The following is a 13,749-nucleotide window of genomic DNA, read 5'->3' as shown; positions in this document are numbered from 1 at the left end:
GAAAGTAGCAAAATCTGCTTCACTAACTACAGGAAAGAAAGTCATCCAGTTGGAAGGAACTATTGACAACATCTTCACTGTGCTGGTCTAGGTTGAAACTGCAGAACAATGTTTTAATTTTTAACTTTCCCAAAATTTTCAACTCTTACAACTCAATCATCCTTCCTATCTAACATTCTGATTTAAAGTGGGAATCCGTAACAAGAAGTTCTTCATATTTCTTCACCTATTTCATGAAGTGGTTTTTAGATTTGAAAAGTACTTCATGAATCACTCAGTGGTTGCTAAAAATGAATAATAATGAGCCCAATGCAATTATCATGCCAGCTGCTGATTTCCTTCTGATGGCTGACTTTATGTTATAGAGAGGAATCCTTATGCTAAATCTCACCTGCTTGTAGGAAATTGGTTCCATTACAATTTTAAAATGAGAACTGCCCCCAATTATGTTCTTACATAGAATAATTGGGCTTTAGTTATTAAAAATAAGTGACAGCAAGGACATCTGAGTGTATTTTAATGTCTGGTCAAACAGCCTGGATCTTTGTACTCCAATAAGAGACTTTGTTTTGTAGTGAGAGTTACCATGCTATAACTAATGCTGCACAACCACATAAACAGGTATTCTACCCAAGGCAGCATCTCCAATAGTGTTGGCTTAATGAACCAAGGATTTATATAGGAGCTTGGTCCTTGCAATTTAACAAGCACATGATTATAGTTTTGCAATTGCCCCTAGACAGGGAGTGCTCTTTTCATCTTACTGAGAAAAACGGTGAAGGTAATTGCAAAGATACTATGTTGCCTCATTGTTTTTTTTTTTTTTCTTGTTTGTTTGTTTGTTTTTTAAACTAGCTACCTCTAATCGTACATAACATCTTAAAACTCTCAAACACTGAGACATTTGTCCTTACCCAAATTTCTATGACAAAGTTAATTATCATTATTGGCTTTTTAAAGAAGAGAATTTACGGTCATCTCTTAGAGCCCTGGTGATGTTGTCCTGTGCCAGAAGTTATCCAGAAAGTGAAAGATCCGAGTTGAACCCAGTCACCTTTCTTTCAATTCAGGGTGTTAACCTCAGGATCACTCTTTTCTTCTTTTTCTTTTCTGCTAAGTGGTTCTAAGGAATCTGCATTTTTGTGCCCCACCATTCCTCAGTAGACCAGATAATCATGACAGATAGATATGCATACATTCACGCATGCTCTTAGGTGGCAAGAGCATGGTAGGTAACAAAAGTCATTTGTTTTGACTGTTTGCATTGCCTGTGGGAAATGTAACCACTAGGATGTAGCAGAGCTTTCAGCCATAGTGAACGTTAGTAAGAAATAAAAAAAAATCTGAACTGAAACTGGTACAAAGGTAGTGGGAATCTTTTCCAGTGGGAGGCACAGAAATAGCAATAGCACTGCTGAATGCTACACTTTCTGTAGGCTCATAGAAGTGGAAGCAATGTTCAAATTCAATTTCTGGTTTACTCCAAAATTATGTAATGTAATTGTTTTCGTAAACTGATGAGGTTCAACCTATAACTAAGCTGATATCCTTCTTTTTTTATTCAAAATGTGTCAGAATACTTAAAACCTGACATAGATTATTTTATAGATAAGTGAAGCAAAAGAAAATAAATGAACAAATCTTTATTTGCACGCATACCTGTCTAGTGATGCACCAAACTCCAAAGTCCCACCAGTTAAGTTTGTGTATCCTATTCAATCATCACATGCTTCCCAGTACTTTAGTGAAGAAAGACAGCCAACCTCTGCGGACTATCCAGCCCACGCAGGACCTGAGTCACTCTGCAGAAGTGCCTGTCTCTCATGATGGATTACAGATGGATCCCAGCGAAAACAGGCTTCCAAATTGGTGCCTTGAATACATACGGTTCAGATGTGGATTCGGAACTTTTTGTCAGATATGTTACCTTTGTGCCTTTGCTCTTCAACCTATAGGTATGCAAACGTGGTAGAAAAACATTTTTAGAATGCACTTAGAATGAAGTTAAGAGTCCAAGGGCAAAAGCATACGATCAGAGCCAAATGACTGTGGTTTAATTTACCATCTCTCAGCTGAGATGTTTTAATTCCTAGTCTATTGCAACTTTGCAAGTGACTAAAATTCTACAAGTGTTTTCCCTGGAAAGCTTGACTCGTTCTTCTGGGGTTTAGAGGCCTCATGGTAATTTTCCAGCATAAACTGGACCCATGTCCACTTTACATACATTGTGTGTAGCATTTCAAATGCAAGTATGCTACCATTTTCTGTCCCTACTGATATATCTGTGATGGGCTCATCTCAGACTCTTTTCAGCTAAAGACTTAGTCACACCATCTTTCCATGGCTGACATGAGTGTACACTCAGACTCTTGTTCTTGTTTTCAACTGGGGAGGCCTTAGCCTGTGGCATCCCTGGTGTGTGACCCTGTACTCTGTATTTCTAGTTTCAATCCACTTTCATTCCTTCAGTCCTTCAGACTGTCAGTCCAGTTCATTCTGCATGATTTTCCATCTTCACCTTTCTACTGAGGGCTCATGGGTTTGTGTCATTGGCAAATGTTGTTAGCATACTCTGAATTTTTGTATCAGTATCAGTAAAACACATTTGGTTCCAGAAACATCCTTTGAAACATCACCAGTAATCTTCTTCTATCCCAGTAATATCCTTTTTGGTCCTCATGTTGTTTCATTCCCTTAAACCGAGTTGTGATTCTTTTACATTTCTAGAGTACCTTATCCAGAATATTTTTTTTTCCATAAGTGCCACTGTATCCAATATAGATGATCATATCAGCTAGATTTCCTGTGTTCCTTTTCTTAAAATATCAGTTATCTTATAAAGAGAGATGTCAGGTTAATTTGGCATAATGATAGTCTATTTGGGGATAAAGCTGTTATTCATTATATTCCATTTTTCATTACCTCAGTGCCTCTACCTATGCAATGCTTCATAATTTGTTTCAAATCAGCTCATGAGGTCAGAGCCACTTGTTTTTATGTTGCCTGGATCATGTACATCCCTTTTTCTTAACAGAAAAAAAAAAGTTAGGCTTTTTATTTTTCAGACATTTGATTGCCAGCCTGATAGATTCATTAAAAGTCTTTGTTATTAAACTTGCATTTCATGTGCAAGTATTGTAAGTACTCTCAAGTGGAGATTATGGGGTCTCGCCCTCCTGGTCTAGACACTTCCTTAAAAACAGTTTTATGTCTTTGTTTTGTTCTCATCTTAGATGACTAATTTTCATTTCCACAGTCTGTATCATTAGCCACACTGCATTTGCTACTTTAGTCAACATCCCCATATTAATTTTGTTTTGGACTGTCTGTAAATTATCTTTAATCTTAACTGCTTTTTGCTGCTTGGTGAAGCCACTCTTTTTCCTGTTTTCTTTTTATTTGAATGATGAAAGTACATTTTAGTACTTGCAATTTTGCAAGATCTGACCCTGCCTAACATTTTCTGTTCTCACTTTCTCCATATATTTTCTGACATCTGACAGTTTTCCTTGCATATTAGTTTCATTTTCCACCCTACAAGCTTTCTGCATACTCCAGATAATACTCTCTAAGGTGACTGCTCATCTAGTTAGAAATGGAGCCCTTTGTTATAAAAGGTTTTTCCACACGTTTGAAGCTGCAAGTTTTTCACAGCCCACAGACAGAGTCTTTTTCTTAAAGAAATTCTAGCACTTCCTTGAGTCTTCATTATTTCCCTTATTTTCTGATTTTTTTAAAGTGAAATTCTGATTTATTTCTGTTTAGCATTTAGGCATGTTACAGCCGTTTTTTTAAAGAAATGGAATGAATGTGTCATCACTTACTCTGAGATACACCTTTCTTGACCAACTATTTTATATGGTCTTGTAACTCACATTTTTGTGTTATGTGTTTCATCTTCAGATACCTGGGTCTACCCCTTATTGATAGAATTTATTTTCTGGGAAGTTACAATATCACCTCACAGCTTTCATAGTGCTATTTACTCCTTATTGACTGTTCCATAATATTATTTGCTTTCTAAATGCAGAAATTTATATACAACAAAAAGGATCCTACACAAACCTTTCTGAAAGAAATCTGAAACCAATTAGAAACCTTTTGTACCATCTCTAATTTTCTTGCAGCTTATCACATACTTGGTTTATAGTTCATCACATCACTATTTTTGCCATGAAGACCGTAAGATTGGTACATGTGAATATGGGAAATAAGCAAGATGATTGCTATGACAGACGACTTGCAGATCTACAGCATCATGTATGTGACAGGGAAGACACGGTGAATTGTACAAGCTATTGCAGGCAGTTTTATGGCCTTCAACAGTTCAATATAGTCCTCTCACCCAAATTTTTGGGCAGAATATTGCCATCATTGTACAATTAAAAAAAAAAAATCCGATTGGCGAATTTAGGATATTTTAAGGGAGTGCTGAAGGTGAAAATCATTAATACAATCTTACAAATTCACATTAGTTAAATTCCTTATAGTTGCTTTCAGTTGCATGCAAGAGGTCTTTCTCTCCATTTAATTAATTTCAGATTTTTGTATTTTCTTGTTAAATAAAGCCAAGAAACTGCTCTGTATGGCTACTCTCATGGAAGTCTTTTATGCATTTTCTTTAAGCAGGCTGTATGAATTTTAAGGGAAAATATTTTTTCCTTGATGCACCATGAGTTAGATGATTACTGCATGTCTGAGAGAGTTAGTGCTGCTGGACCATCAGTACTACCCCGCGGTGGCTTCTGCCTTACTCTGTCATTTAGACATGGGAGCAGAAAAATCAGTCCTCCTTTTATTAAAGCATCTTTTCTTCACCAGCAGACATCCAACTGTTAAATCACAAGAGTGCCTAACATGAAAATGCAAAGTCATTGTGAAAAGTAATCCTTGAAAGGAAGGAAAATATAGGGAGATGGTTATGTTTTTGTCTTTAGTTTTTTTAAGCTACCCTAGGACTTATCACCATTTTCTGGAAGTGCTTATGCTGTCGCCTGTCAGTGAAGCAGAGTAATCACAAGAGTAGGTTTTTATTACATATTTTATATCCTACTTTCTTTTCCCCTTGTCCTGTTTTAAAACAAGAACTAGCATGATTCTCTCATGTGTTTTTAAACTATGGGTTTTTTTCAGCTATTGAACTGTATCTTGTGTTAGGACTATCTTGGAAGGCAAACAAAATTTTATTGAGTGATAAAAGATGCTCCTCTTTCTCTTTAAAATCTTCTATTTACAATAATTATTTAAATTCCTTCTTATTGGCAGCAGACTGGGCTTGTATTTTCAGGCAGTTGACTCTAACCGCAGGCAGCAGATGCATTTAAAATAGACTGCAATAAGGTTCTATTTTTGAGATGTAGTGATTGGAAGGGAATCTTCTTCTGTCAATCAGATATACCATTAAAATGGTATTTATTTTAAAATTGAATATTCTAGTTTTAAAGATTTGCAATTGTTTTCACATTTAATACCTAAAATTGTAAAGGAATGCTAAAAAGTTAAGTGATGGAAATTTGCACCTGGAATTCAGTGTGGAATATGATATTTAATGTGCAACATAAATAGTGTAAATTTCAATTCTTCTACATATTTGGGTATTTTTAAAGAAAACTAAAGAATTTTTAAAAACTTAAACTTTCCTTTTATAGTTCTTCATGCTATTAGATACATTACACATTTTAAGGAATGCATTTTTCAACTGATAGAAGGCTAGCATGCCAGGTTCCAGTAGATTGAGCAGCTGCATCGGTTCTTTAAGATACTTCACACTTAGCAAATAATCATAGGTAAATATAGTCCTATGAGTATCAAAATATACGACATCGCCAATATTGTGTCAATATTTAAAGACAGTTTTGCAGCAGCAGCCAAGTAGAGTCTAAGTGGGTGGGAAAGGGCTGGAGGAACCAGTAGCCACAGGAGGCTTCAGGAAGAAGGATTTGCACCTTTCAGTAGAGGTAGGAGCTGCAGCTGCTGCTGCATGAGGGAGTTACTTCTTGCTGCTCTAGCTGGCCACCTCCATGTTCCTTTTCAGGGTTTGTACCTTAATAGTTAATCCTGTGTCCTCAGGCTGCAGTTTCTAGCTGTTCTTTGCCTACAGCTGGCCCAGGAGGTGAATGGAATCCCTGCACTTGGAGTTTTGTGGTGGTAATAATATTTAACAGTAGACAAGTATGGGATTGAGAAAGACATAAAAGTAGTAAGACAGCCCATTGTTCATGCAGGAAGTTTTAGTTCTGTATTCCTTCTTAAAATAAGAATTCATATGTAGACCTATCAAAATTACATGCATTAGATTTGAAAGTAATGGTGATTTCAGGTGTCTCCTCACATTTAATATCATATTTATTAATTTCTATTTTTAATTGCATTTGGGCTATGTTAAGTGAATCTGTTAATCATGTTCATTTAAAACTATAATTGATGGAATCTATTTTAAAAGCTGAATTAGAAAATATCACTTTCTGAATGAAAAAAAAAAGGACTTGACACACTCTTTCCTTCCATTGCTAGGCCATGGGAAGTGTGACTGTGGGAAGTGCAAATGTGATGAAGGCTGGTATGGTGAAGCTTGTCAGTATCCAACTACTTGCAATCTTACACGGAAGAAAAGCAATGAAATGTGCAAGAATTCTCAAGATATCATCTGTTCTGGTGCAGGTAAGATGTCTTTCGTTGTTTTTGATGGCTTGATGTTCTCCCTGTGTTATCTTGAGAATCACTGTAATTTCTTTTCTAATTAGGAATTTTGTAGACTATGTTTCAAGAGACTGAGAAGAAACTGTATGTATACTAAAATGCTTAATCTTCCTATAGGCCTTTTCCTGTGCATATGATGTGCATTGATTCAGAATGCCTACTCTAGTACTCTAGTTTATCCATAGCTATTTTAGGTTGATGAAACTGCAGCTGTGTCATGTATTTTGCCCATTAAAGGGTTATGATAATGGCATTAGCACAGAAAGAGATGTCACTTTTTTTGTGGTTTTGTTTATAGCATGCAGAAATGGCATTTGCAAATATTTTCCCAGGACATTTATAATGTACAATTTTTTGAGACACTTCTGAGCTGTAACAATGATTATTAAAAACAGTTGTGGAAGATCTGCTGAATCATTTTAATGGGGTACTTCCATCTTCACTCCTCTGATTTGGTAACTCTCTTTTCTCTAATTCTTTAACTTTATAACTCATCCTAACTTAAATAGGAAGTTCTGTCCTTAAAAAAAAATCAGAGGAAAAAGAAACAGCCTTTTAGAAGACTTCACTGTAGAATGCTAAAATTTTGAAGGGCATTTGCTACCAGTCAAGGTTTCAGACCAGAAACTGCCTTCCAATTTTTCCATTACATTGATCTCTGAGTGAGGGAACGTTTCAATAACCCCACTACTGCTCACTATTCCTGGCCTTCAATTTCTGTAATTTCATACAACAAAATTTCTCACAAGGTAGTTGCTGACATGAGCAAAGAACCCAAAGGATTTGTGGGACTTGCTACAGAAAAGCTAGGCTCTCACAGCAAGATGTGAAACCAATTTAACCAATTTAATTTTAAGCGTACAACATACTGAGTAAATGACAATATATATCTATATTATGACAATACTAGAGATTATATGAAATCATCATTGTTTGGCTAACAAATGAGAGACACTTAAATGAGAAACTGACTCTCAAAATAAGGCTAGTTCATTGTGATCAGTCAAAGTACTTAAACAAGAATGTTAAGACCTTTTTTGCTCTTTCTTTCCTTGGCTAGAAGTGACCCCACTCTGTCTATCACTGAATCTTCACAGGAAAACCAACACAGCTGAACAACCACTAAAAGTGGCTGGGGGGGAGTGTTTGTGAGATCTGGAGAAGAATAAATGCTTTTGGTTTTGCTGGTATTAAACAGGACAGGAATTCCAATGAGACTGGCTAGGGAATTTGGGGTAACTTTGATGGGCTGTATCCATACGTATTTTGTCTTGATGGGATTGCCTTTTGATCTACTTCCAATAAAATATGGGAAGAGGTGACATGACTTGTTGTAAAAACGCTCCTCTGCTGTCACACAGCTAACCATTTATTGTAATTCTTTTAATGAACCAATCAAGATCCACTTAAAATTTAACTTTTCTAACTCATCAGTTCCTAATAATTTTTCAGAGCAAGTAGGGCATCCTACCTAAACTGAGATTCTCTGTGTGAGCAATTTCCGTTTCTAGTTAATGGGAAGGAATGGACATTTTTAGGACACAGTCTGCCTGACCTCTTTAGATGCCCAATTTATGAATCAATTTACCATTTTATCTTTTTTCCTGTTTGGGAATTAGCTGTAAACAAGACAGTTTTCTCAAAATTTTTATTTGTGTTTATTTTCCAAGTAATTGTAGCAAATAATTCTAGTTCTGTAGGTTACTTACATTGTATTATCTGTTGTATTATTATTATTTTATTATATTAGCTCTTGCAAACATTGTTAAAGTTTACTTTTTTAGACTGGCCATGTATGTCACAGAGCCCCATTCTTCTGTTCTTTGTTTGGATTAATATAATGTTTAGTAAAACACTTGTAATGGTGAATTGTAAAACTTCTATTTTGGAGGACGACTTTGTGTCAATAACCACTATGGATGTAATGTGAGGAATATGAATCTTGTGAATTAAATTCCTTTTTTTAAAATCTATACTTGCTGGCATAGTGATGCCAGTGACTGCTGAAAGAGCTTGTGCAAGCCTGTTGACCACAGGGCCCCAGTTAATACGGTATTGCACAAAGTTCCTACCCTTACAATTTTAATAAAGGGGATAGAGGTAGGGAAAAGAGGTGTCTTATATGACCCGCATGGCAATACTTTTGTTTCTAATACGATTTTATAGTTTATTTGCTTTTCTGACTGTATAACTGCTTAATACGTTTATTTATAGCTGTTACATGTTATATGCATCATCTTCCAAACTAGAAAATATACAGGAGGAGGAGGCAGTTGTTTGCTTTGCCCTGGCAACTGCACTCCAGGTCAGATAGACTCTCTGAGAGAAAAGGGGCGATTCTTCCTTCCCTGGGAGCAACCAAACAACCTTTTTGTGTTTGGGAGGGTGGGTCATGGAGAGAGGCAGCCGCTGAGGTGAGGGGGCAACCCTACTCAAAAGACCAAGAAGCAAATGTGCGACCAGACCAGAGGTGAAATACGAGAGATCTGTTTACAAACCCATTTCTATCCTTTGCATCGCCTGAGCGCTCTGGATTTTCCTTATGTAGAAATTTTTCTGTTGTGGTTTATGTTGCGAGAAAAAAACAGCTCTATGCTTCCAAAGCATTTGGGAGTCCTAGGGTACTTGCATTGATGGAGAATCTTAGGCAGACCCGTGTTCTCAAACCACTTGCTGGTCCGTCATAGGTAAAACTCATCTTACTTGTGACAAAGCAGCAAGTGTCTTTATTACACCTCTTAATGTTCTTGCAAAATCTACTCTTTTCTGAGACATCACCCACACACTGAAGAAAAATGAGCCCTAAAAGTTTAGACTGGGTCCAAGTTCTGAAATAACAAGATATTATCATAGAGGTTCCTACAATTCTTCAGATGAATGAAATAACTTGTAATGTGGACATCAATACCACTGGAAAAACATGCACTTTGCAGTAAAATAGTTGATATGTTATTATAATACTTATGGTTTGTTTAATAATGCTACGAATGTATTTCTCTGCAATTAGCTTGTCTGTTGTATAATTAATGTGTTGCTGTGGTAATTGCTTTCTAGCTTGAGTCCTTTTTTCCTGACATCGGATCATAAGGTCTTCATGCAGATGTTCCTCACCAATATTTCATTCCTTTGATTCCTGGCCTTTTCTCCAAGATTATACTTATAAAATCTTAATCCTCAGATGACAGCTGTAGAAAAGGAACTAGAGACTAGAGTGCAAAGGAACTTTGTGAACTTAGGCAGACACATTTTCAGGTGCTCAGTAGCCATGCCCTGTTACTCTCATGTGACGTGGCTGTGGATCTGGACAAAACTGGGCTTCATTCTTGAGAAAACGACTAAGTTAAATTTTCTCCTTTCAGTAGGCAAAAGGTATAAGTTCCAAAGCTGACTTCACACCTCAGTTGTATGAAGTCAGACAGACAACTCTGAGTGAAATATTTACAGCTAAGATAAGGCTTTTTGTTGATACGGATTGTTTCTGTGTCTGTCTTTATTTGGCTGGCTGATCTGTAGATTTCAGCCTTCTCAGAAATAAAATGTGAACCGTCTCTGGTGGACTAAAGGAACTCTTTCCATAAGCTGCAGTCACTGAGTACTGTCTTAAATGTTTACAGGCACATGTCAGTGTGGCAGGTGTAAATGTGCAAACTCAGAAGGAAACGGACTGGTCTATGGTAAATTTTGTGAATGTGATGACAGAGAATGCATAGATGATGAGACAGAAGAGATTTGTACAGGTATGTATTTTAGTGAGTACAAGAAGAATGGTGAAAATTAATACAGGCTGTTATAAAATCATTTAATTGTGTGGACCTACAAAATGTCTTTGCTGAATGTATGACTTAAAATTAAAGTAACTATATTTGCAAGAATTTAGCTTGCAAATTGTAAGTGGGACTTTCAGATGCAAAAATGAGCTAAGCATTTGTTAAAGAACAAAGAAATCCTGTGACACCCTCCTCTTTGGAAGAACTGCAGAGAATTATACAAGGTAATTCATAGTTTAGTGTGTCTGTCTTTAGTAGAATATAAGAAATGTGAATGTTTTGTGGCACAGATGAGAGCAAGATGGAGGACGTAGAAAAAAGAAAAATAAAAATAGATTATTAAGAATTTTGTCAAGCAAGCAAAAATTAAAAAAGAACAAGAATAAATGTAGGATGAGAGCTCAGCAGCAATTCAGGAGATAAAATAGGAAAGGAATGAAGAAAAATTTCATCTGTGATAGGAAAGGCTAGAGAATAAGATGGAATGAACTCTGCTGATAGAAAAGCAACCAAAATCCAAACTGTGCTTTCATTTCATTATAAGATAGGAAGCTGGCAATTAAATATTGTGCAATACACACCATTTATGGCATTATAAATGCCATTGCCTATATTACTAGGGAGGCTTGTTCTTGAGCTGGAAGGTGCTACAAATATTTTTCAAGCTATGCACATGCATACTGTGTCTGTGTGCATACAGGAGGGTTCAGAACTGCTCTTGGACTATTCATACTTGCGTGCTCTGTGTGTGTATATAAAGTGAGAGAGTACTTGTGTAGAATAGCTTTGTCTGTCTTTATCCTTACACAGAGAACAAAATAAATTGTATTTGTTTAAGTGCCTTTGAAGGCAAAAAGAACTTTTTCTTTTTTTTTTTTTTTTTCATAGGATTAGGTAGGGATTTTAAATGAAGGTAAACAGGATGGTTCCAGTAATTGCCTAAAATAAAATGAGTGAAGGCCAATAATTTTTATGTGCCAATGATTCTGTTTATATTTATTTGGTTGTGGCCATTATATATGGTACCAAATATGAAAAAAAAATTACCATTTATGTAGTTCCAGTAAATTCTCCTTCTGCTGTTTTTGTCAGGTTTCCCGCCCCCCCCGCCCCCCCCCAACCTGTGATGCTGCTGGTTTATATTGTTAGGTTTTTCTTAGCTTTTATTTCCCCTTGTTTCATCCAATGGTGCCATATTCCAAAACAGACCAGATGCATCTCTGCAAAAAACTAATTTTATGTGTATGCAGAAATCAAAGTATGCCTATACAAAAGGACAAAAAAAAAAAGTTGGTACATTCATGTCTCTAAGGTCTGTATAAAAGCCCTTATACCCTATGTAAGGTTTGGAGCCTTCTAAAGTAAATATAAGGTATAAACTAATGGTGTGCTTGACTTGGTTAGGTTGTTGTAAGCTGAAAAGTTTTTGCACGTAGGTTATGAGTGTTAGATTTTGCTTTGCTTTCTAAGAAACCTCTACAGTACATCGCCACATGTTGAACCAGGCCTTATGCAAAAAAATGGGCAGCACATGAACTGAAGTTCAAAGGTACATAAGTTCATCACAGAAAAAGCAGACCCCACATGCCTACCTGGTTATTGCTTCTCTCTCCCATCCCAATGTCTCCTTTAATACCCTCTATGCCATCTTTCCTTCCACAGGATTTCCACCACAGGAATCATTTAAGTTCATTTATAAAGTAATAAAGAAACGGCATTCCAGCTCAGTTCTGTTTAGCTAGCAATGGCGCCCAGATACCCCCCACAGACAGGGTGAACCTAATCAGTGCCCGTTGCACTTTCACAGCTCGTGTAGCACCCACTTGGCTGCTCCCTACCCTTTATTGCCCTTGAAGGTATAGACAGGTCTGGAAGATTTTAATTGTCTTCAAAGAAATACAACTCAGGAGGATCAAACTAATGAAAAAACAAAAGCTTCTATTTACAGACATGTTTTTAAAGCCTGCAGCTGTGAGCTGGGATTTTATCCTGGGAAAGCATATGATGCCATGCTGAGATATGGATAACATGCATTTTAACCTTTGCTCAAGGGAACTACATTTTTTAAGCAAATCAATTCTTAGGTAGGGTACAGTTACAAAGATGTATCAAGCTTTTCTAGTCTCAGTTGGATTTTGATCAGTCAGTTGACTGTATAACTATTCAAGGTTACATAAACTTTGGAATCAAGTTGCAGCTTATTTTTAATAGAGTATCACAGTTTCTAGCAAATTAAATTCTGATCCTGATCTTTTTTATCTAATGCTTTTTTTGCTCTAATGGAGTGATTTTGTCTCCAGTCAAGAGCAAGAGGTAGTGGCAAATGGTATCATTTAATTCATATTTATTTGAGGAGTATACAAGTGTGAGTGAAGAATGTAGTGATGTTTTAATCTGCAAAATTTGCCAGTAGATAAAATTAATTTACTCCTTCACCATTTTTCCCTTTATTTCTTGTCCACTGTTCAAGATCAATCTTTTGGTAATAAGCATTATTTTAGACTTTGTGGTTTTGTTATCTAAGTAAGATGGTATTTTTATCTTCGGTTATTTTCTGACATGTAGCCAAACAGTTATAATAAAAATGTTACATATAATTGTCAAAACAGGAAAAAAATGCATTCTGCAGGTCTAAATTTGCACTCTTGATAGTTAAGGATATAAGTTGACAAGACTGTGATAGAGATGACCAGGTCTACTAAGCTTAACAAACCTAGAGGGGAAAAAAGGACAAGATCCTCACTGGTTCCTTCTAGTAAAGAACTAACTTATGGCTTTAAGATTCCTAAGAGTTGCAGCTACTTAATTTAAAGGCTTTGTGTCATTGAAGCACATGGCAGAAGTTCCTTAGTGGATCAAAATTTTCAGAAGCTGGTTTCATCAAGCCTCAGATGACCCAGCTATCTTTTTGGGAGATGTGTGGTTCATTAAATGAACAGCTAAAGGGTTCATTTTACTAATTCTTATATTTCATGGACTGGTTTATCCATGTCCATGTTCAAAGATCTTCTTAACAAGAAAGAAGGGAAATCATATATAATGTAGACAGTTTGTAGTAAATCAAGGTCCCTCTGCTGGAACTATCTCAGGAGTCAAGAACACACAATGCTTTCTTAGACATGCCAAGTACGGTGGGCAAGCATGTCCTATCTTAACATTTAAAGCTGTGCTTAACTTTTAACTATTACATTTACCATCTTCCAAATTTACCTATAAAGTTTCAAAAATTAAGCTTACAAATATAAAAATATTGATATTATTTTCTTACTGTTTATTGATTAGA

The 13,749-nt window shown here is 36.1% G+C and overlaps 1 protein-coding gene across 1 annotated transcript in view; it reads left to right on the top strand.

Annotated features, from left to right (window-relative positions):
• ITGBL1 (integrin subunit beta like 1) overlaps positions 1-13,749 on the top strand; it is a 152,319-nt gene that overhangs the window by 57,572 nt on the left and 80,998 nt on the right. Inside the window, exons 3-4 of the mRNA XM_075742948.1 lie at positions 6,514-6,660; positions 10,314-10,436. Coding sequence (XP_075599063.1) covers positions 6,514-6,660; positions 10,314-10,436 — 270 coding nt within the window. The remainder of the gene's footprint in view (positions 1-6,513; positions 6,661-10,313; positions 10,437-13,749) is intronic.

Source organism: Balearica regulorum, chromosome 1 (genome assembly GCF_011004875.1).
Source record: "Balearica regulorum gibbericeps isolate bBalReg1 chromosome 1, bBalReg1.pri, whole genome shotgun sequence".
In the NCBI taxonomy this organism is placed as follows: domain Eukaryota; kingdom Metazoa; phylum Chordata; class Aves; order Gruiformes; family Gruidae; genus Balearica; species Balearica regulorum.
This window is presented reverse-complemented; position numbering and strand designations above follow the sequence as displayed.